The sequence below is a fragment of the Mustela nivalis genome, assembly GCF_964662115.1.
Source record: "Mustela nivalis genome assembly, chromosome: 15".
Classification (NCBI taxonomy): domain Eukaryota; kingdom Metazoa; phylum Chordata; class Mammalia; order Carnivora; family Mustelidae; genus Mustela; species Mustela nivalis.
The window spans coordinates 2,712,533-2,736,483 of NC_139034.1; the positions used below are offsets into that span (position 1 = coordinate 2,712,533).

At 46.3% G+C, this 23,951-nt stretch overlaps 1 protein-coding gene across 1 annotated transcript in view; it reads left to right on the forward strand.

Moving 5' to 3' along the window:
* LOC309849264 (uncharacterized protein) overlaps positions 1-23,951 on the forward strand; it is an 89,144-nt gene that overhangs the window by 54,994 nt on the left and 10,199 nt on the right. The window contains exons 50-62 of the mRNA XM_082701630.1: positions 7,012-7,157; positions 7,620-7,747; positions 8,483-8,627; positions 9,563-9,695; positions 10,015-10,176; positions 12,338-12,369; positions 12,465-12,583; positions 12,790-13,001; positions 13,538-13,700; positions 13,915-13,997; positions 16,836-16,996; positions 17,138-17,303; positions 23,413-23,528. Of these exons, the coding sequence (XP_082557756.1) occupies positions 7,012-7,157; positions 7,620-7,747; positions 8,483-8,627; positions 9,563-9,695; positions 10,015-10,176; positions 12,338-12,369; positions 12,465-12,583; positions 12,790-13,001; positions 13,538-13,700; positions 13,915-13,997; positions 16,836-16,996; positions 17,138-17,303; positions 23,413-23,528 (1,766 nt within the window). The remainder of the gene's footprint in view (positions 1-7,011; positions 7,158-7,619; positions 7,748-8,482; positions 8,628-9,562; positions 9,696-10,014; positions 10,177-12,337; positions 12,370-12,464; positions 12,584-12,789; positions 13,002-13,537; positions 13,701-13,914; positions 13,998-16,835; positions 16,997-17,137; positions 17,304-23,412; positions 23,529-23,951) is intronic.

Sequence of the window (23,951 nt, forward strand, 5' to 3'; positions counted from 1 at the left end):
TTGTTAGATCATCTTGGTGGATAGTCCCTTTAAGAATGATGTAGTGTCCTTCTGGATCTCTGACTACAGTCTTTAGTTTAAAATCTAATTTGTCTGATAGGAGAATTGCTACCCCAGCCTTTTTTTGAGGCCCATTGGCATGAAAGATGCTTCTCCATCCCTTCACTTTCTGTCTGGGTGTATCTTTAGGTTCAATTTTGAGATTTGGGTCTCTTGTAGACAACATATGGATGGATCCTCTCATTTTATCTAGTCTGCAACCCTGTACCCTTTTATGGGCACATTTAGGCCATTCACATTGAGGGTGATTATTGATAGATATGTTTTTATTGACATCATGTTACCTTTGAAGTCTTTCTTTCTGTAGATTGTCTCTATATTTCTGTTCAATGCTATTCTTGGGCTTTTTCCTCCTTTAAAGAAGCCCCCTTAATATTTCCTGCAGTATCGGCTTGGTGGTGGCATAGTCTTTTAAGCCTTGCCGGTCTTGGAAACTCTTTATCTCTCTATCCATTTTGAATGTCAGTCTTGCTGGATAAAGTATTCTTGGCTGCATGTTCTTCTCATTCAGTGCCCTGAATATATTTTGCCAGCCCTTTCTGGCTTGCCAGGTCTCTGTGGACAGGTCTGATGTTATTCTGAAGGGCTTTCCTCTCTACGTAAGGATCTTCTTTGTCCTAGCTGCTTTCAAGAGGTTCTGGCTACAATTATAATTCTTCATTCTTACTATTAGGTGTCTTGAGGACTTTCGAGAATCTGTAATCTTGGGGGGAAACCTTTCGGCCTCTAGTACATAAACACTGGTTCCATTCACGAGATTTGGAAAATTTTCATGAAGAACTTGTTCCACTATATCTTCTAGACTTCTTTCTTTCTCCTCCCCTTCAGAGATTCCAATAATTCTGACATTGGAATGTTTCATGGCATCATTTATTTCCCTGATTCTGTTTTCGTGGCTTCTAAGCTGTTTGTTCCAGGCTTCCTCCTGATCCTTTCTCTCTATCTCTTTGTCCTCCAGATCACTAATTCTATCTTCTGCCTCAGTTACTCTAGCTTTGAGAGAATTTAGATTAGATTGGAACTCATTGAGAGCATTGTGAAGCTCATCCCTGGTAGCTTTCAGCTCTTCCCTAATATTGAAACATGATCTCTGGTCGTTTTCAGTTCGGCCCTAATCAATTCCGTTTGGTCACCCATGGCTTTCTCCAACCTAGCTATTGCTTGGATAATTGTTAGCCTGACTTCTCTTTCCAACATATTGTCTATGTTGATAGCCATTAGCTCTGTTGCAGAGCCATCCTCTGTATTTTTCTTCTGTTGGGCATTCCTCCTCCTAGTCATTTTGGTGAGAGATGGCTGAACAGGTGTAGCTGGGTGTATCAACTGTGGTGCAGTCAAGGTGCACCCTGAAATGCTTCTGAGCAATCAGGGCTTCCCACCCAAATGATAGGAAAAAGAAAAGGAGAAGAAAAAAAGAGAGAGGGAAAGAGACAGGAAAGAAAGGTGAGTTAAAAGAGAAGGTTTAGCCCAAATGGGCCCCAAGTTAAGATTTATGAAGTATACAAACAGACACAGATAAACAAAAAGACTGATGATAGTATATGACAAGAGAAAAGAAATTATATATATATATATATATATATATATATATATATATATATATATATTTGCATATATATATATATGCAAATAAAGGAAGAACCTCGTCAAAAAGAACCCTGAGTGTAAGATTTATATACTATCAAGACAAACACAAAAACACAGAAATCCTGGTGGAAGAAAAGGATGGGAGAGTGGTTGTAAATTCTCAGTGTGGGTGAGGAAGGTTGTTTTGATTCTTCCTGGATGTATCTTGATATCTTTGTTAAAGGACTCAACTTTCCTAAGATAAGGGGGGATTAGGAATTAGTTTACCTATAGGGGTGGTATTGATTGGGGAAAGGGGATTACCTTGAAGCTTAACTTTATATGAATATTAGAAAATAAAAAATTTAAAAAGGAATAAACTAAACAAAACTAAAATTTAAAAAAAAGAAATTTAAAAAATAGAAATGCAAAAGGAAAATACAGGTGTATGTATCAAAAAGTTTAGGTTAGAAGGTTATTATGGAATTTGATGTACTGGACATCTCACTGTGACAGTAAATAGGTTAAAAAAATTATCTATATAATAATAAAAAATTAACTATATTTAAAAAATGAGCCAGAATAGTGGGACCGAATTAATAATAAAAACTGTCCTATGAAGTAGTGGTGGTTGTTCTCTTGTAGTCTTTTTTTTTTTTTTTTTCCTTTTCCAGTTGGTTTTCTGGGGGAGGGGCCTGCCATGTGGGTTTTCAGTCCCTGAAGTTCTCTCAGCTAAGTCCTCCTGCCCCCCTCAAGGGGGTGGGCTCTGAGGAAACTGGTTTTCTCAGGCTTTTGTTCTCTAGAGGTTTTTTATATTTGTTCACTTTTGTTTTTCTCTCGCGCCTTGACCGCTTTTGATGGTTTTTGTAGGTTTGGAGGAAAGCAAACCACCCTGACCTCCCTCTCAGAGAGAAGCCTCAGTCAGGCTGCAGAGCCCAAATAAATCCCCCCTTGGCCGCTGGCAGAGCAGGTTCCCAGTCGCGGTCCCTGGGGACTCAGGATTTTTTGCTTGTACCCAAAACCATGGCAGAGGCAGCTGTCTGGGCAGCTCCAGACTGCAGGATTGCACACTGAGATTTTCCCGCTGGCCCGGGCTGGGAGTGCCTGGTCTTTCAGGTCCGAGAGGACCCAGCTGGCATTTGTGTGCACATCTCTCAGGGGAGGGCACAGGCATGACTGGGACTCTGATGGCACAGCAGGGCACTTGCGTGGGGACTGCAAAAAGGCTGTGCTTCTGTTGGATGGCCAGGCTCCCTGCCCCTAACGGGAGATGGGTGCCAGGCACTCTCAGGCGCGCTGGTGGTTCAGGGACTGAGACCTGGTTTCTCTGCTGCACTTTCTCTGGCTCTGCACCAGGGGTGGCTGTCCTGGTTCTGGGGACTTAAGCCCCTGACCCTAACACCCCATTCCTGCTCCCCCCACCCCCCGCGGTGATCCTTTGCTCTTTTTGAGTGCTCCCCAGGCGCAGGGCACTCTCATATTGGGATATTACTTTCCAATGGGTCGCCTCTGGTGGCTCCCTCCCCCTTTTGTTTATCTTCTGATATCAGTCTGACTTTCCCACTCCGCTTTACCTGCCCACTGGCGTCTTCTGCTCCAGTAGAGATCCAGACATGTATAATTCTGATCTCAGGCTGATTCCGTGGGTGATTGGAGATCTTTGGAAGGTAATCAGCTCACTTTAGGGAGCAGGTTGAACAGGCGCCTCCTCCTACTTCCCCGCCATCTTTTCTCCCATTTTGTTTTGTTTTGTTTTTATTGAACACTACACATTGTGAGTGAAAATTGTGGAGAAATTCTGGATGTTGTTTTCTTCCTCCACAAAAGAATTACTTTCTTTCTGTAGTAGGAATAAATCACCTCAGTTCACCAGGCATTCAGAAAATTAGTGCTAGGCTCCAGGTTTTGAGAAATGTAGTTTCCTTACAGCCAATCCATACTAGGTTGCAGCCCTTCAGTTGTCCAACCTAAAAGCTTGTGATGTTTACCAGAGACACTTATTCTTGGTGTGCCCAATTTTTGTCCTCTTACCCTTATAAGACATCCTGAAGCTATGCTTCAGCCTCCCAATGGCACTTTTGAAGAGGTAAATGCCTTTCAGGAAAATGTGGTGCCAAATGTGGGGCTCACCCCTCTGAATTTCTTTTGTCTCCAAGATTTTTTTCACCATAAGTTTTCAGTTAAGTTCTTCATGCCTTCAAATAGATGTTTTTTTTATATTTTCCTGGTCTTTCTAGTTATGTCATAGGAAGATCGACCTAAAGTAAGCTATTCTGCTATTGCCAAAGGTAGAAAAACTTATGCACACTTTTATAAACTGCCTCTTTCCCTTTTGGGATGAAATGGGGAGGTTTTTAGTTTATTTATTTTAGAGGTTAGTTCACAAACACTAAACCTCCAACTATTGTTGTTAGTACGACAAAGACACTATGAAAGATATGAAGACAAGTGCAATAGGAAGAAAGAAAAGAATATATAACAAATTGGCAAAGCATCAAGCGCCACAAGAAAAAAAAAAAAAACAAAGAAGTCTGGATGGTTCAATACAGGAAGAAATTGAAGGATCAGGGAGACTTATGGGAAGGTTGTAATTTTTTTTTAAGATTTTATTTATTTATTTGACAGACAGAGATTACAAGTAGGCAGAGAAGCAGGCAGAGAGAGAGGAGGAAGCAGACTCCTCGCTGAGCAGAAAGCCTGATATGGGGCTCGATCCCAGGCCCTCAGATCATGACCTGAGCTGAAGGCAGAGGCTTTAACCCACTGAGCCACCCAGGCGCCCCATATTTTTTTTTTTTGAGGCTTGACGCATGTTTATTTAAAACAAACAATGGGGGGGGGTGCCTGGGTGGCTTAGTGGGTTAAAACCTCTGCCTTGCAGAGGACCCTGATCCCAGGGTCCTGGGATCAAGCCCCGCATCTGGGTCTCTGTTCCACGGAGAGCCTGTTTCCTCCTTTCTCTTTCTGTCTGCTTCTCTGCCTACTTGTGATCTCTCTCTGTCAAATAAATAAATAAAATCTTTAAATAAATAAATAAATAAAACAATGGAAAGTTTATCATGCCATTTGCAGCAACCCAAGCAATATTTTCTAGCCATTACAAAACATATTAAAACAAAATTTCTAGATTGCCTTTGACTTTTATGCCTCTTTCTGAAAAGTTAATTTCACGAATATGCTTGGTTTCTCTAATACAATAGGGGCAACTCACATCAGAAAACAGAAACAGTAAACTGTGAACTGAGTTGAGGGGAAGTTCCTGAGGTTGAAAGAGCAGATGTGCATAAATGTAGAACTGAAAATCATTGTCAGGAAAGACATCTATTTTGTCAATTTTGGAAAAGTAAAGTGAGGAAAGGAACTAATACCTTCTATTGCCCTCAGGTACTTCCAGTGGCACTCTAGATGCTTGAAATAGATGATTCCATCTTATCCAGAGTCTCAAAAAAAAAAAAAAAAAAAAGCCCTCTGAAGTAGATACATCATATACATTTTTGTTTGTTTGCTTCAAGTTTTTATTAAATTCTACTTAGTTAACATATGGTATAATATTGGTTTCAGGAGTAGAATTTAGTGATTCCTCACTGACATACAACAAGTGCCTTTCTTAGTACCCATGACCCATTTAGGAATCTACCCACCTCCCCTCTATCAACCCTCAGTTTGCTCTCTATAGTGAAGAGTCTCTTACAGTTTGCCTCTCTTTCTTTTCTTTTCTTCCTTCCCTTGTGTTCATCTGTTTCCTTTCTTAAATTCCTCATATGAGTGAAATCATATGGTATTTATATTTCTCTGACTTATTTTGCTTAGCATAATATACTCTAGCTCCATACACATCATTGCAAATGGCAAGATTTCATTCTTTTTGATGTCTGAGTAATATTCCTTGGAAAGTTTTTATTTATTTTATTTTTTATAATTTTATACACATTTTATTTTATTTATTATGTTCAGTTAGCTGTTATATAAAAAGGTTGTATTTAAACAGGAACTTGAAGATAAGTAAAATCTTGTTGGGTTGAGATGTTTGGGGGAAGTTATTAAACAATGATTCTTTTAATATAGATCTGTGATTATTTCTACAGTCATGTATGCCAGACCAAGAGTTCAGACCTTTGTTCAAAGTATTCTTTAGCAACATAATACTTTTCAGAATATTTCACATTTAGAAAATTAATATGAAAAAATGTAAAAGCAGAGTGGTACAGATCGAAAAAAGATTGAGTTCTAAAATCCCCAAGGCTCCCCTGTGTGACCACAGGCTTACACAGTGCTTTGGACAATGAGATATGGAAGACTCCCAGGGTCTCAGCAGAGACCTGGTCTAGATAAGCCAAAAAATTTATTGGAGTTCACGATATTAGAGAGGGCTTCACCATCTAGAACCTGACTCATGAAAGTTCTGTGTGTCATTTCATTATTGAGTAATTACCTTTCTTCTCCATAGTAGAAATAATTATTCTTCTTGTTAATGGTCCCTAAATTCATTTGGGGAAAGAATATGACCATATTAGCAAAAGTTGTCAACTCTCAATCCATTCAACAAGCTCTGCTGAGTTCTTTTGGTTACTATGTACCATACATGTAAGTGATTATCTGCAGGAGCAGATAAGGGCTAAACTTTAAATGACTCTTTTATTCTCCCTGAGCAGATGACAGTTCCAACAGGGGCGAACAAACTGGAATTGCAGTGAATCCTAGACAACTACAAGGTCCCAATCTCTACCTCTCCCCCAGCTGGCTCTCCTAGAAGAACAATCACCTAGACTCTGTTAGTCTCCCAAATAAAATCTGAACCTTCCCCACTCATCACCTTCTTCTCTGCTGGGAATCCCTGTTCTCTTGGCTCTGCCATCCAGTCCAGACCATCCTTCAAGCTCCTTGAGAGGCCTTTAATCTCTGTAGCTCTCTCTATTTTCTAGAGATGGAGGTCTGTGCCAGTCCTTCAGAAATGGTCCCCCATGGCTTTGTGGGATGGAGAATAGGAACAACACTTTCCATTCCATAATGTGTCAAGTGCTTTCAACTACATCCATAATTCTCAGCCACAGCTACACATTAAATCCCTCAAGACACTTAAAAAGTAGGTGTTCTGGCTTCACCTCAGAGGTTTATATATAATTTACCTAGAGAGTACTTGAACATCAACATTTTTTAAAAGCTTCTCAGATGAATCTAATGCAAAGTCAGGGTTGAGAATCATTGACTCAAAAGATCTCATTCAGTCCCCACAAAGACTTCTAAGGTCAGTACTTTGGTAAATGTGAGTATCTGGTCTCCCCATCTAGATCACAAACTCCCTTTGGACAGGGACAGAGAGTTTACCCATGTCTCTGGCTCACTCTTAGGTGTGTGTGATGGGCTATGGGACTCCTCTATCCCCAGGTGCCTCCAGCTGCATGTGTCGGGGCCTGAACAGGGTCTTCCAGAAGTCAGATGGTTTCTGCATCTGCCAGGCAGGACATGAGTCCTATAGCAGAAGGGGCCTGGAAAGTGAGGAGAGCAACGGTGATGAAGATTGTCAGCCCCAGGTAACACCTTGGCCTCAAGAAAGGAAGGCTTGAAGACTGAGGAGAGATAGCATGCCAGCCACTTTTTATTGGCTGTCTGGTTAATGTTCAGTCCATTGTGCTGGGTGGATTACCTCCTATACAAATGAGAAGACCTCAGAAGGATCGTATGGTAAGACACATTTCTCCCTACCAGAGACCAACAGATCTTCAGCGCTCAATATAAAGGATCAAGTATCCCCAAAACTAAACCTCCCAAACATCTCCCTCAGTCAGCAAACTTGTTTTCTATTACTTATGTGGGTCCCCTCTATCCTCAAGCCTAATCCCAGCCTTAGGAACTGACTAAGTGACCTCGCAGAGGAGACTGTTTCTCCAGAGGCCCCACTGTGTCTCTGAAATTTTCTTTGATGCAGAGAGTGCCCCAATCCTTGACCTGCAGGGGGTACCAGAGCCAGGACTATTCTCTTACACCTCCCACAGGTGGCAGAGCGATGCTGGGCTGGAGAAGTTCGCCTGGCTGCCACCCGCAAGTGTGTGACCCCACAACTGCATGACTGCTCCTCCTTCTGTCACCCAGTGGGTGGAGAGCTCAGTGCTGAACTGGGCATGTGAGTAATGAAAAGCTGCTGAAAACAAAATGAATCCACCATCACCTGAAAGGTTCTGACTGTCCCCAGAGAACCCATCTGGAAAAGTTGGGCAGGACCCAGCCCTGATGGGAGACTGAGCCAAATACAAGATCCTTCCAGAAGCTTCCCTGTTAGCATTTCCCAAGATGGAGAGTTAGGCCAACAACAGTCAGGTCAAGCAGCCCAGAGCTGAGGAGGTCCTGGCAGCAAAGCAGAGTGAGCTCAACACCCCAGGTCCCTGAGCCAACTGCTAGGAGTTCCCCTGACTAGATACCAAGCCAAGAAGGATTCCAATTTTATCTGACATTCCAGCCTTCCACCTGACTTGTGGACCAGAGTTCCCCAGCATGCAGAGCTGGGGAGCCACTGTGCTGGGAGGCCCACCAAATAGAGTATTCCGGGCTAAACAGCATTCTCTCGCTTCACTCTCGCCTCAGCAGGGAACCCAAAACAAAAATTCTAAGCCTGTAAACTAAGATTTGTCCCAGACATTGATCCCATTTTGGGAGATGCCTAGGCTGGTACAGAAGCAGCGACTAGGAGAGTGCATTTTAATGAGTCATCATGGACCTCCATTCAAATTATAGTCACTGCTTAGGAAGCATACACACCTCATATCCTTCTGAAGGGGCCTCTACTAGCATAAAGGTATCAGGGGTGTGCAGCTCCTCCATATCCATCAGAGCAGACCTACCATCTTCTTCTCTCCCACAGCTGCCAGTGCCAGGAGTATGTCTCAGCTGAAGAGCTCTGTGATGCCCAGTGTCTGGCCAGGGCCCCCCAGCTTGCCCTGGCCTGGGGTTCCAGCAGACAGCTGATCCTCAGTGTGAAGAGCGAGACAGGAGACAGTGACCAGAGTGTAAGTCCAGCTCAGAGAAGGGCTGGGATGGAAGGGCAGCCTCTACCTGCTAAGGACCCAGGCATCCTGGCTGCAGAAACCAGGCAGCAGAAGGGAAAGTCCCTTTGCTAACCAGTCTTTCCTACTCTGTTGCTATCTGTATGAATTTCCATTCTGTAGGCTGGAGGGAAAGGCAGAAAGGAAGTGTATTTGTTGGTACGATAATGTCAACCATCTGCTTTGAATGCCAGAAGAGAGCTGAGAAAGCATCAGCTTGGCTTTACATAAGTGTGAAATGAGGCCCAGGGACATGAAAGCATTCACCATGGTCACAAAAATGGTGTGAGCCCTGCTGGAACCGAGCCTGGGCCTCTCTTCCCAGCCTAGACCTCTGGTCAGAGAGCAGAGCCTTCTCTTGGCCACCATCATGTTGGCTATGACTGTCTTCAGGGCCTCAATGTTTCATCAGGTTTGGAGGGGCAGAGGATCAGGGCCCAGACACAGTGCAGATCTGGCTCACCCTGGATATTTGCCTACCACAAGGTTCTAGGTGGCTGTGTGTGTCTGCCATTGAAAGAAGAAGGATCACTGCTGTGGCACTGGAGAATGGATTTGGGGTGATAGGAAGATAAGTGTTCTGAAGAAGTTGTTCTGTTAGTAGGAATTTGGAAGTAGAGAGAAAAAGAGAAAACAATGACCTGGTACAAGGATCAGAGATGAGTCAGGGGTGTTTTCTGGAGATAAGGAGAAGCCCAGGGCATAGGAGGCCACCCGAGCAAGTTTCACTGAGGAAGGAGACATGTCCTAATGTAGGCTGATAGTGGGCATCCTTGAACTCAGCATCACCAGGGGCTCTGCTAAAGGGCTCAGTCTGGGTTTCTGGTCATCCATCATTGCAAGCCTCTCTGCACCTCCTGTCCTCTCCAAGTGTATAATGCTGTGTTGCATGTTCTCAGGAAATAGTGAGCACTCTGGGTCCAGACCAGTTCTTCCAAGGGAATGCCAGGGTCCATCTGATCCAATGTGGCCCCCATGGCATCTTTGGCTTTGTCATCTCCAGAGTGGACATGCTTGGCTCCTTCCTCCTTGGTAAGTGGAGGAGGGTACCAAGCCCAGGCTTTCTCAGAGAGTGGGAGGAGTGAGGGGCACGGCTGCATTCTTCCACTAATAAATGGGAAGCTGGGCCCCCCACCTAAGGCCCCTGAGAAGCTTTTCAGCCCTGTGTTGGTGTTCAGGAGGTGAGAGTCTGGCAGGGACCACAGAAGACCTTGTCCTTGGGGAGGTGAGGGTCCCAGAAGGGCTGAAACTCCTAAAAGGGAATCGAGACAGGATAGGGTCAATAGGTGAGTATGTGTACATCCCCAGACAAGCCCAGGTCCCACAGCGTTCCTTCTCCAAACTCTCCCAGGACCACCTGTATCCCAGCCCTGGCTGCAAAGGCATCATCGGACTACAGACCCGGAACACTCTGTCCCTCATGACCCCCACATCCATCCCCATATTCCAAATCCGGTGGTCTGCCTGGCAGAGGGGGATGTGATTCTTTTCCAGCTTCATATTCTTCCCCACAGTAAGTTTCCTACTTCAGTACATTGGACCCTTCCTCTGGCCTGACTCTCTCATCCCTCCCCTGCCTGGCTGTCCTGTGACTTCACATACTGACCACACCTTTGAAGTGGCAAGTCACAGGCCTGTGTTGTACCCCTGTTCTCAACCTGATTGCACACTTCACTGTGGGCCTCCATACACTTTCTCAGAGCAGATGTTCCAGTCCAACATTGTGCAGCTCCTCCCTGCAGCCCATGAGGGTCAGACTTCTGTGCCTTGGGTGGAGGCAGGGACTCACTTAGGGGAACTCTTGTTTGAGCCAGTCCTCCTGCATGTCCACTCTGTACCACATGGTCATCCATCCAGGGCCTGAAGCCCCCCAGAGGCAGACTCCTCAACCCCTCCTGGCAGCCCCCTACATCTTCAGATACCTTGGTTTATAAGGATTGTCTTCCTTGCAATGAGCAGAAGCCTGTCTCCTGTGATTCCAATCCCTGGGAACCTCAGAACAAGACAGAGTTTTCCTCCATGAGACAGCCTTTACTGATAGAAAAGGGTCTCATCCCCTTTGTGTTCAGTGCCACCTGCCATGCATTAAGCACAGTTTGAGCCCTTGGTAGACCTTAATTTCCTCCATTTCCCCTGCCAGGTACTTCCCCAGGGTGCTGCTGTGGAGTGGATGGGCAGTCCCCACACACCCAGCCCACCTACTCACACACAGATGACAGATGTACAGTGCTGTCCCACTGAGATGCCCCAGGACACTAAATGGCTGGGCTGAGACAGGGATAGTTCTGCAGCTCTAAAGACATGAGAGAGACAAGAGAGAAGCCAGCCCAGGGCTGGCTTCTTTTTATCTTCTCCAACAGATTTCTTTTTTAAAGAAATGGATTTTCAGGAGAAAAAAACAAGGGCAGAGAGGTATGGAATAGAAAATAAAGGCAAATATAAACTGTTCTGCTAATTGTTTTATAACCACAACAAATTAGTACAGATAATGCTGTGTACAAACAACACAATAAAGGTTCAAAGATTAAGGTGCTCCCTCAGGCAATGCTGAAAATAGTCGTCTCTGGTATTTGGAATTTATGCTTCACTGGGTATGAGGCACAGCCATGCTTTTAACCTGATTTAAACAGAAGAATGGCCCCTTGGCCCAGGTAGAAATAGTTGAAGAGTTTGGTTTCATGGGTCAGTAACTACTGAAGTTCCTCCCCACATAGCAGTGCTAAGGCGATGAGCATCCACGGGGGAAATAAATCCTGGAAATGAACTCTAAACATTTTTGCCCTGGTTTCCAGGCCAGGTCTCCTGTAAACCCACTGGGACCTGAGAAACCTCCATTCCCTCTAAGCCTTGGTATTTACATGTGTGGAGTGAACCCAGTTGCATTCCCCCTTCTCCACACAGCGGGGAGGTAAGATCAGAGCCCCATCTTTTGGGAAGAATGGGAGTGCTCAGAAGAACTGACACCTATGCATGGGAAAGACCTCCTGTGCTGAAGGAATGGCCTGTCTGGGCCTGTCTGTATTTCTGCCAGACTCCCCATCCACCACCTTAGCTGCTCCTCTTAGTCATCCCACACAGCATGTATTGAGTGCCTGTTGCATGCACACTGCCTGTCAGGAGTACAGAATTGAGTGGGTCTCACCTCTGAGAGTGCCAGGGCTGCCAGCTGTGCTCTTGCACAAAGGGCATGGGGGCATGGGGGTCCCTGTTCACTGTGTTTCAACAATGTGCTGGTGTGCACATTTCTCAGGCCAGGGGAAGAAATGGTCTTTCCCTGACACTAAGATTTTTTTTTTTTTAAGATTTTATTTATTTATTTGACAGACAGAGATCACAAGTAGGAGGAGAGGCAGGCAGAAAGGTGGGGGGGGGGGAAGCAGGATCCCCACTGAGCAGAAAGCCTGATATGGGGCTCGATCCCAGGACCCTCAGATCATGACCTGAGCTGAAAGCAGAGGCTTTAACCAACTGAGCCACCCAGGTGCCCTGACACCAAGATTATTAAATGATTATTATTATAGACATGAAAGGATGAAACATGCCATTTCATGAAAACATGTCTTCTCAGTTTGCTCACTCTCCCACGGACAGACGCTGAGCTGTCAGGATGTGAGCTGCCCAGGCCTGGACTGAGGAGGCCCCTGGAACCCAGCCCCACCCTGCTCTTTCTCCAGATCGCTCAGCCAGCCACTATCCTGTGTACCAGGTGCAGCATCTGTTTAACAGCAACCCCCACTGGGACTTTGGGGCCTTCAGGAGACTCAGGCACTTGATACAAGAAACTCACCTCAACTTCTCAAGGTAATCTCAGCTAAGCTGTCTGGGAACTTGGAGGGGCCACGGTTCCTCATGTGTAAGACAGAGCTGGGGAGGCACTACAAGGACCAGAGGAGGATGGGAAGCCACCAACTGTGTGGGAGGTAAGACCAGAAGAGACCAATGGCAGGTGAGTCCTCCTGAGTACATGGAGTGGAAGGGTTTGGGAGTCATGGACAGCTTCCTTGGGCCACATTATTCCTGTGCGTGGGAAGGGGTCCTGCCACAGGTTAAGGTCACTCACATTTAGCCTGATATGAACAACCCAGAAAAGCTGACTATCCCCATATTCTGACCTTTCATCCCCCAGGTTTGCCCACCAGTTCCTAGATCCAGGTACATATGTGTTTCGAGACAATGGGCTGCCTGAAAGCTTCATGGTGGTGTTGGTGAAGAAGAAAGGAGTGGCCTGCAGTCCCAGTCTATCCCCTGTACAGCCCTCCTCCCCATATCAGCTTACCAGGCACGGGGTCCTCAGGCGGAGGCTGCCAAACCTGGGCCCAGACTGGGCAGTGATCACAGGTACTGACCTTGGACCAGAGTAGCCAAGACCCAGAGGGGGCATGGGAGAAGCCTTTCACATCAGGACCCCGAAGTGTATGTCCAGTCCTGTCTGTCCCCTTGGGCATAGCCCCAAAGACTTCAGATGGGCACAGGGACAAACTTGTCCCTGAACTAGGGCTTCATTTGCCAGGTAAAGTAAATTGAATTTCCTTCTTGGGGCCCCCCTTTCTCCCTGCCTCCCAAGACGCTCAGTTTTGGGACCTGTCCTTATGAACAGGGAGGATGTCATGGTAAACGAGGCCACTGAGTAGAGTCATAGGCTCACAGAGACACCTATTCTAACCTCCTCTGTGGGTTTTCCATCCATCTTCTTTCCTGCTTCTTTTTAAGCAATCTCACTGAGCTTTCCAGGCTGAGCCTCAGACAGTGGTTCTGTCATCGCCCCCTGCCCAAGAGGGCAGAGAGGGGCAGCCCAGCAGTGCCTGAGGCATAAAGCCTGCAGATGCTCTGAGTGGTCATCACATGGCCCCTGCCCCTCTCCCCTGCCCTTACAGGAGTGCTGCTAGCTATTGGCTTAGCAACCATGCTACTGACAGGCCTTAGCCTCATACTGAGACCGCCGCTAGCCCAGGCCTGCCCTATGAGGACTTGGAGGCCCCAGTGGAGGGGACTTGGAGGGCCTCATGTGCCCACTGAGTATGTGCCCCTCAGGGACAGGTAAGTCCCCTTCTACCCCTCACTCCTTTCCCAGCCTAGGGGCCATGGCCGGTCTGGCCACTCCCCACCCTGGCCCTGCCCACACTCATGACCCCAGGGCTGACCCTGGAGACTCGGGAAAGAATGCCTTCCCAAGCTGACCTGTGATGTTCATAGCTGGCACTCCTGGTCCACGTGAGCCCTGTGCCACCTGCGTGTAGGTGCTTTTTTCCAGCTTTCTATCCTATGAAGATCTTAGTCCTTGGGACTCTGAGGAAGAAGTGGATTCCAAGAAGACAGCCATTACCTGGGGCACAGGTACCACACTTGTGTGGAACAACTCTCCTTCTCTCTTCCCACCTTCTACCCCAAACTGCACCCCAGATACACACTCTGGATAACATCTTATATTTCTACAGCACTGATGATTTCTAAGACACTTCATGCTGTCCATCTGATCATCACAATGGTAGCTAGAAGTATGTGTTTTCAGGTGTTTTCCATCTCCATTTTATAGACAAAGAGACTGAGGCTCAAGGAAATGTGAGTGGCTTCCCTCAGATCCCCAAGTGGCAATTTTTAGATAGTAGGTGATGTGGGACTTGAAGCGAGAGTTCTCTACTCCTTACTGTGCTGCTCAGGAGTTCTTAAGAAACTAAGGGCAATTCTCCAGCTCATGGCTAACTTGCTGTAGCTCACTGCAGGGGCAGAAATGAAGCCCTGCTACGGAAGCCCTTTACAGGATCACTCACCTGCCTCTGTAAGCTTCTCTTCTCACCTGGAGAATTGGACATTGCCTCCATTTTCAGGAAGACATAGAGGGACCACATGTTCCTCCTCATCCCCACTGGGCCCCGCTGTGAGGAGGAAGTGTATACAAAAGTGCATGAAGAAGCAGCTCTGCCAAGACCTTTCCTCTGCTTGGGAATAACAACTGGATTACCTCACTTCGGACATCAGACAAAGAGACAGAGGGGGGGCGCCTGGGTGGCTCAGTGGTTTTGGCTGCTGCCTTCGGCTCGGGTCATGATCTCAGAGTCCTGGGATCGAGCCCCGCATCGGGCTCTCTGCTCCGCAGGAAGCCTGCTTCCCTCTTTCTCTCTCTCTCTCTCTCTCTCTCTGCCTGCCTCTCTGTCTGCTTGTGATCTCTGTCTGTCAAATAAATAAATAAATAAAATCTTTAAAAAAAAAGAGAGAGAGAGAGAGAGACAGAGGAAGGGCCCTATAAGCTCTCACTGATGTGGGTTCACAAAGCTTCAAGTTTGCCTCCATTTTGTCCTTAAGTGCCATGTTGCAGAAACCACAGGAAGCAAGTTGAGTGCCAGGGGCCTGGAGGAAGCAATGAAGTGAGTAGTACAAGGCACAGCCATGGGACCAAACCAGCACTAGAGGCTTGCTAGTTGTGTGAACTTGAACACAGGCCTCCTCATACCATCCACACATCCACACAGACAAACACATATATCCACATGCATCCACACACATACACATTGCATATACACCCACACACAGACACACACACACACCATCCAAGGCAGGCCTGCCTCTGTGCTATCACTGACTATGACTTTGCATGGGCATCAGAGGCTGTTCATCTCTTTCCTGGTGATAGCTCTGGATAGTGAAGACAGCAGGCATAGAGAACTGACTGAGTCCAGGACAAATCTATCCCTCCCAACCTAGGTCACCCCTTGGGGGATGTGCAGAACATGTACAGTATGGACACCAGGAAGGGTACACAGAATCAGGGGTAAATGCCAGCACTTTAATCTTCAAAGGAAGCCTCCATTCAGGGTCAGGGCTGGGGGTTGGGAGCTCATTGCAGGGATCTCCCACAGGGGGAGATGCTGACACAGGGCTTTTTTGGTTAAAGGACTGACCGTGTAGGGGAGGGTGAAATGCCCCTATACAATGGGGCATGTGACAGGGCACATAGAGAGAAGATCTTGATGGTGAAGGGGGTCTGAAAAGCTGCTTCCCCCCCCTTCCCACCTGAACAGCTGGTAGCTCAGGGAACAGACCCCACCTGGGCTACAGAGGAAGGAAAGGAAGGCAAAGCTGGCTGTGCAGAGGTCTGGCCCATGTTTGTTACCCAAAACAAGATCTCCTGCAACACTGTGCCAGCATGAATGGGACTACCCTTCTCCCCTCTTGCACCCATCAGGTCTGGGAAAGAGTAGTGTAGGATTGGCAGTGGACACACACTCAGCTTCATATTCACACTCCTGCAGGCCATTCTCTGAACAAGGCCTAGGCCGACATGAGCCTTCACACCACCTTCTTTCTTTCTTCTTTCTTCCTTTGAGACTCAGCTCCACCAGGAAAGGCAGTTGGAAGGGGAGCCCCTTCACTCACATGTGTCCTAACAGAGTAGAATGGGTTTGAGGGAGAAGAAGGTCAAGGGGTTTAAGACCCTCAACCAAGGGACATTCCTGCAGGGAGTGACAGAACCCCACCAGGGTCCAGCAGCCTAGTGGAGTTGCTTGATTTACTCCCTTGGGGTCTGTCTGGGTCACACTCCAGCCTGAAGCCTAGAGGAGACACCTCAGCAAGACAAGTACTTAGTGAGCCTCTACTGTCTGCCAGGTGCTGTGGGATACCCGAGGCTGAGCAGGAGTCCACAGAGCAGTGGGGACAGGTGGGGCAAGAGCTGTTGAAGGGGAGCATAGAGTGGTTATAGGGACATGAGGACAGTGAGATGAACTCAGGCAGAGGGAAGGGGCAGCCAGTTGTGGCCTGCAGAACCCTGCAAACAGCCTCCTCAGGGGGCTGCCATCTTCTCCAGCCCAGGGAGACCCACCCTCAGCAAAGCAGGAAGGCAGTGCCCACTACCCAACTCTTATGTGTCACCAGGCACAATGGACAGAGGCTGTAAGGATCCCTGTTGGTCACACCCCCACAGAAGAGATTCTCTCCACAGCCACTGCTACCTGCCTCTAGGAAGGCTTCCCACCTCCTCCAGCTCCCATCAAACCTAGCCCCTGTCTTTCCTGCCAGTACTAACCCTCTGCCTACACATGCTTCTTCTGCTCTCCTCTTTCCTGCATACCTGCCTGCAAAAACCCCAGAGGGAAGGAGAGAAGCACCCTCGGGCCCAGATTCTGCTTCCAGCTCCTGCTCCATCCCATAGTCTCACTCCATGCCTTTCTCCTGCAGGAGAGCCAGTCCCTGTGAAGACCCTAGAGGACTTCAGCATCCGTACTCTCTACGACAAGCTCGAGGACCAGAGCCTGCATGTGGCGGCCCAACTGAACAAGCACCGGAGCGATGCCCTGGCTTTCTACAGAGGCGCCAGCCAGCAGCTCCAGGGCCTCAAGGTCAAGTGCAATTCCCAGACAACCAAGCCACTGACACCCCCACCATCCCAGGGAGCAGGGGCCCCCCTCACCCACTTCTGGAAATTGCCTGAATCAAGAACACTCGTAACTGAGAGAGTGACACAGCCATGGTTTTTCCAGGACATTCTGCAGCACTTCAGCGCAACTGAGCAGCATGTTCTGGGGAGGGGCGGAAACCTAGAAATGGAGGTCACAGCTGCTACGAGGACAGCCACTGGGCTGAGCAAGGAATCTTGGGGCCGCCACACTGCAGCTTCACTCAGGGAGCCCTGGCAGCATCCTCTAGGTGAGAAACAGGTGCCCAGGGGTGGGATTATGATGTCATAATATTAACTCTAACTTTGTATAGCACCTAATTTTGTATATCTTATATTTATCATCTTACTTGGTGCTCAGAATCCCCATGTCATAAATGGAAAGCATCAACCCTGATGACAGAGAATGGTCCTGGACCTGGAGAGGGACGTGATTTGCCAGAAGGGGAGGGAGACTCGGATAAAACATAGCAGAGCGATGTTTGCCCCTATTCTCCTGCTGGCCACATCCATCATTGTGCTTTAAGAGCTGTCTTTATGTAGGAAATCAGGGTGACAAGGGCCTTAAGGCCCTTGAGAGTCTCCTTAGCTTGCACTTTTAGCTTTGTTTTCTAAAGGGCAAAAGCAATACATGCTCCTTAGAAAAGTTTCATCAATACAAAAGAGTAAATAATGGAAAGCTAAAGTCCACTTGACCCCAAATCCCAGCAACCCCATAGGTCTGTAGATGAATATTTATTGGCTCTTTTTTGGACCCTATGGAAACTCCTTCCACAACAGCCTATACTCTGAAATACTCCTGCGATCTGGTAGAGTCCAGATAACCGCCTTCCAGGTTATAAAGGCGGCTTCTTTTACAACCTGGGTGTTGCGGTTCACTGTAAAGAAGCATGTGGTAGACAAGGCTTATGATGGAATAGGGAATAGGGTTAGGGTGTGGAGGGACATCCCTGGGTCTTCCTGCATGGTCTGACTTACAGTCACACTCAGATATTAGAGCCCAAAACTGAGCATCATCCTGGTTGGGTCTGACAGATGACAGCTCTGGGTGTGCAGTCTCCAAGCTACCCCTGAATGGCCCCAACATCCCTGTGTTTAGGCCACTGGATAAAGCACAGCTCTAGCTGCCATGGTAGAGAAACCCGCCTCCATGTTGTAAGTGGTAAGGGTTGTCATCCCCTTTGCTCCTGGCCCCTCTCCCTCCCTGTGAGTGTCCAGTGGACACCAGTTTGGGGTGAGAAGGGGGCCACCAAGCTGTTCTTTGCAAAACTGTGTCCCCCAGGAGGCAAACTAACCCAGCAATTCATCCAACAGGCTTACCCACAGCTCTCACTGGCCTAGCTGCATGCTTCTAGAGAGTATGCAAGCCTTCTCCTCCACTCTAGAGACAGCCTGGGTGTTCACTCCCATGCCAGGAGCATGGACACTGGAGGAGGCTGTGTGCTTCCTGGAACAAACACTCCTGGGCTCAGCAAAGACTTCCCAGCCCCAAAGCATGTTCTGTGGTGGCCCAACTTCAAGGCAGGAAAACCTAAGCTTGTTGCTTAAGTCATCCGTGTCTGAATCCAGACCTCAGCATAAAATCAGCTGATTTTTTTCTTTTATTTAAATTTTTTTAGTTAACATACAGTGCCATATTGGTTTCTGGAGTAGAATTCAGTGATTCCTCACTTACATACAGTAAGTGCTCATCACAAGTGCCCTCTTTAAAACTCATCCCACTACTAACCCTTTCCCTGCCCTCCTCCCCCCATCAACCTGCTGTTTTCTAGCACTAAGGGTCACTTATGGCTTGTTTCCCTCTCTTCTTTTTTTTTTTTCTTTTCCTCCTTTCCATATGTTCATTTGTTCTCTTTCTTAAATTCTACAAATGAATGACATCATATGGTATTTGCCTTTCTCTGACTGACTTACTTCACTTAGCATAATACACTCTCACTCCATCCACATCATTGTAAATGGCAAGATTCCATTCTTTTTGATGGCTGAATAATATTCCTCTGTGTGTGTGTGTGTGTGTGTGTGTGTGTGTGTGTGTATACCACATCTTCTCTATTCATTCATCAATTAATTTAACATTTGGGCTCTCTCCATAATTTGGCTATTGTTGATAAAGCTACTATAAATGTCAGGGTCCATGTAACCTTTTGAATCTGTATTTTTGTATCCTTTAGCTAAATACCTAGTAGTGCAATTGCCAGATTCATTTTTAACTTTTTGAGGAACCTCCAAACTGTTCTCCAGAGTGACTGCAACAGTTCGCATTCCCACCAACAGTACAAGAGAGTTCCCCTTTCTTTGCATTCCTACCAACCCCTATTGTTTTTTGGGTATTTAATTTTAGCCATCCTGACAGGCGTAAGTTGGTATCTCATTGAAAATCAGCTGACTTTCCGTCTCTTGAAGCAGTTTACCAAACTGCAGATTGTAGCTTTCTATAAATCAGTTTAATAAGTTGCAATAAGAATTTAAAAAAAAAACCTAAAAAGGAATAAAATCAAAACTACCAGAAGCCACACATTTATAAAAAGTGATATGCCTTCATACAACTCTCCTTGTAGTATTATACATACATATATAGAGAAGCATGCAAACAATGAATTTCTTAGTGTGCACTGTGATTCTTAAGTATAGAAGCCACTGTCTACAAGGAATCTAGTAATGGGATTTGCCCCCAGAAGATCCCCTTAAGTCAGAATCCCACAGGCCTCAGTCCCACCTGGTCAGCAAGAGCCTTGGGGGAGAAGTTCAGAGAATTTGTGTTTGCCTCATCACAAGGGAAGAAATCTCAGATCCAAGAAAGAAGGGTCTCCAGTTCTGGCCTAACATAACCATTTTTAAGAGAAACCTGCAGAATTTACATTATATCCCTCAGGACAACATCAAGTCATAGTAATGAGAATAAACTTGATGGATTACTTGTTTATTCCCACAAGTTCTGAGGGGCACATCCCTTGTTCTTCATCCCCAGGGTGTGTTGTAAGGAAGGTAGGGAGAAGACAGCCACTTTCAAGGGGAAACACATGATTCCTAAATCTGGTAGACAATTTCTGCCTGACTTAATGTTTCCTTAAATTATTCATGTTAAAGGACTTATTTAGAGGAAGAAAACTTTTTTTAGCCTCTAATTTGGGAAGGAAAAAGAATTAAAATAGCCCATAATATGGCAGCATCCCACCAGATGGCTATCTATTCTGTCTATTCAGTCCAATCAGAAAATAAGCCCTTCCCTTAACTCAGCATTTAGAACACTTGATGGAAGCTCCTTACAGGATGGCCCCCAGAGGCCTGTCTCAGCTATTGGACATCAGGCCAGGATGCTGTCTCGTCAGCATCAAGAGGGGACCAAGGAGCATCCCCAGGAGAAGATCTGGACACATGGGTCATCTGACCAAGGAAGGGAGAATGCCCCACTCCTCCTGTGCACAGCTGCCTGGGACTCTGGGGGCTACCACCCACCTTTGCACAGCTGTCTGTGGCTCTTGCAGCTCTGGGATCTCAGCTTCTCCAAGCGCTCTCCTCCACAGTCCTGAGGGCTGTTGTAAACACTGAGCAAGCACTGTCTCAATTAACTCATTCAGTTCTCACAGGAAATCTATGAGTGACATTACCATAATTTTATAGATGAAGGAACAGTGTCTTAAAGAGGCTAAAAAGTCAATTCCACCAAAGTTACATGGAGAGTGACAGAGCAGGGCTAGCCAGAAGCCCAGTCTCCACCATGCAGCCCTTAAACATCTCTGCCACCTCTGGCTGAAAGGGCATGGAAGAATGTACCTCACTCGAACCCAAGGGCCCACCACTCAGCCACCAGGCTCCAGTTCCAAGAGCCCAGACACAGTCCTTTCCACTGAGCTTCCTGGCCCTGTTGGGGACACAGGCTGGCCAGGCTGGTCTAGGGTCTCACCTCTTGTTCCTCAGTATAGATCACTCTATGGAAAAGAGTGGGTGACTGGAAGAATGTTTTTGAGGCTGAGATCCAAGCACTTATTTTTTCCATGATGATGGCCATGTGTCCTCGAAAGCCCTTGCAGAAAGGGGAAGCAGGTCAAACAGATGCCAGAAGCCTTGCCTGGCACATGTGTATACGTGTGTGTATTTGTGTTCATGTGTGGTCTGTGAAACCACAGAGATGGAGCAATGTTGTTAAAAGCTTTCCTTGACCTCTCAATACAATTTCCTCTCCTTAAACTTATCCATACATATCTGGGCTGGAACACCTGGCCAAGTGATCATGAGAAGAAGGACATAAAAGGCTACCTTCCTCTGAAATTGGTCTGGGACTAAGCTGTAAAAACTTCATGTCCTAAAAATCCTCTCCATGGGCACTGACAGGAGCTGAATGAAGAAGACTAAATGAAGCCTACTCCTTGCCTAGCTAACTGAAGATAGAGACTTCCATTATTTCTTTTTGTTTTTAATTCATTTTTTATTTTCAGCATAACAGTATTCATTATTTTTTGCACCACACCCAGTGCTCCATGCAATCCGTGCCTTCTATTATATCCACCACCTGGTACCTCGACCTCCCAACCCCCGCCCCTTCAAAATCCTCAGATTGTTTTTCAGAGTCCATAGTCTCTCATGGTTCACCTCCCTTCCAATTTCCCCCAACTCCCTTCTCCTCTCTAACTCCCCATGTCCTCCGTGCTTTTTGTTATGCTCCACAAATAAGTGAAACCATATGATAATTGACTCTCTCTGCTTGACTTATTTCACTCAGCATAATCTCTTCCAATCCCCTCCATGTTGCCACAAAAGTTGGGTATTCGTCCTTTCTGATGGAGGCACAATACTCCAGAGTGTATATGGACCACATCTTCCTTATCCATTCATCCGTTGAAGGGCGTCTTGGTTCTTTCCACAGTTTGGCGACCGTGGCCATTGCTGCTATAAACATTGGGGTACAGATGGCCCTTCTTTTCATGACATCTGGATCTTTGGGGTAAATACCCAGGAGTGCAATGGCAGGGTCATAGGGAAGTTCTATTTTTAATTTCTTGAGGAATCTCCACACTGTTCTCCAAAGAGGCTGCACCAACTTGCATTCCCACCAACAGTGGAAGAGGGTTCCCCTTTCTCCACATCCTCTCCAACACATATTGTTTCCTGTCTTGCTAATTTTGGCCATTCTAACTGGTGTAAGGTGATATCTTAATGTAGTTTTAATTTGAATCCCCCTGATGGCTAGTGATGATGAACATTTTTTCATGTGTCTAATAGACATTTGTATGTATTTATTGGAGAAGTGTCTGTCCATATCTTCTGCCCATTTTTTGATATGATTGTCTGTTTTATGTGTGTTGAGTTTGAGGAGTTCTTTATAGATCCTGGATATCAACCTTTTGTCTGTACTGGCATTTGCAAATATCTTCTCCCATTCCGTGGGTTGCCTCTTTGTTTTCCTGACTGTTTCCTTTGCTGTGCAGAAGCTTTTGATTTTGATGAAGTCCCAAAAGTTCATCTTCGCTTTTGTTTCCTTTGCCTTTGGAGACATATCTTGAAAGAAGTTGCTGTGGCTGATATCGAAGAGATTACGGTCTATGTTCTCCTCTAGGATTCTGATGGATTCCTGTCTCACGTTGAGGTCTTTTATCCATTTTGAGTTTATCTTTGTGTACAGTGTAAGAGAATAGTCGAGTTTCATTCTTCTACATATAGCTGCCCAGTTTTCCCAGCACCATTTATTGAAGAGACTGTCTTTTTTCCAAAAAATTATGTAATGAAGGTTAGAAAATTAAAAAGAAGAAAGCAATTAAATAATATTTTGACAAAATTACCCTGCAGCTTATCAGGTTCCCTCTGAGTAGGTATTTCAGTAAGTCACAGTGCAGTTCTTGGAGACTGCTGGGTGTGAATCCCAGCACAGCCTTGGTCTTGGCAGCAGGTATCCTAAGTTGGCCTGGCAGCTGGGGGGAGTAGAGGGGAGGGCACAAAAGCCAAGTGCAGTACTCAAAAATGCTCAAGCAGTCAGAAGTAACAGATTATGTATAGAGATAAAAGATCTTTAAACATTTCTGAGTTAAAAAAAAAAAAGAAGAAGAAGAAGAAGAAGAAGAAACAGAAAGAGTTGTATAAGAAGGGAAGAGATTATGTATAAAAATTTTATTCACACATAAAAAACCATGATGTAGTCGTCAAGGTTCAATCCTCATATATTTAGCACATTGGAAAGACTGCCTGAAGGAAGGAGAGAGACAGAAGTGGGTTCAGAGATGGAGGTAGAAATGGAATAAAAAGGCAAAAGTCTCACAACAAAGCTTCAAAAATGGGAAAAAGTCAAGTAAATGTAAGGTGGGTCATCTGTGGTCAGATGAGATGACTGTGTCTGAGGCTGGTCTTTGTGTCCTCCTTCCCCAGGCTGCACCACCAGTGTCTCACCCCTGGGCTTGCAGCCAGAGCTTGACAGAGTGATCGTGGCCCTGGCATCAGCACTTTCTCATGCATGTGGGCAACCAACTGGGGCCAGCAGAAAGGTGAAAACCCCCCAGGGTGATAAAGTATTCTTGTGTTTCCAGACATCTTCACTATCACCCCAACCTTGTGGAGACTCGTTTGGTATACACTCAGGCACACATTCATGCACACTTTCATGCATGTACACACCACACACAACCACACACATGTGCACATTCAAACACCAAACTCATGCATACATACATATCTGCACACACCACACACACACACACACACACACACACACGGACCTGACACTCTTCTGGTGGCCCTGAGCTCTATTCAGAAATCTAGGGTGCACTGCCCATGCTCATAGGTTAACCCCTGTTTTTAGCTCTTTATCTTCTCTAAGATGTGTGTCAGAGACAATCTCCCCAGTCCCCTTGATAATCTGGCGTCTTACACAGAGCTCAGAAGGGAAGCACAATTCATGGATCCTACCC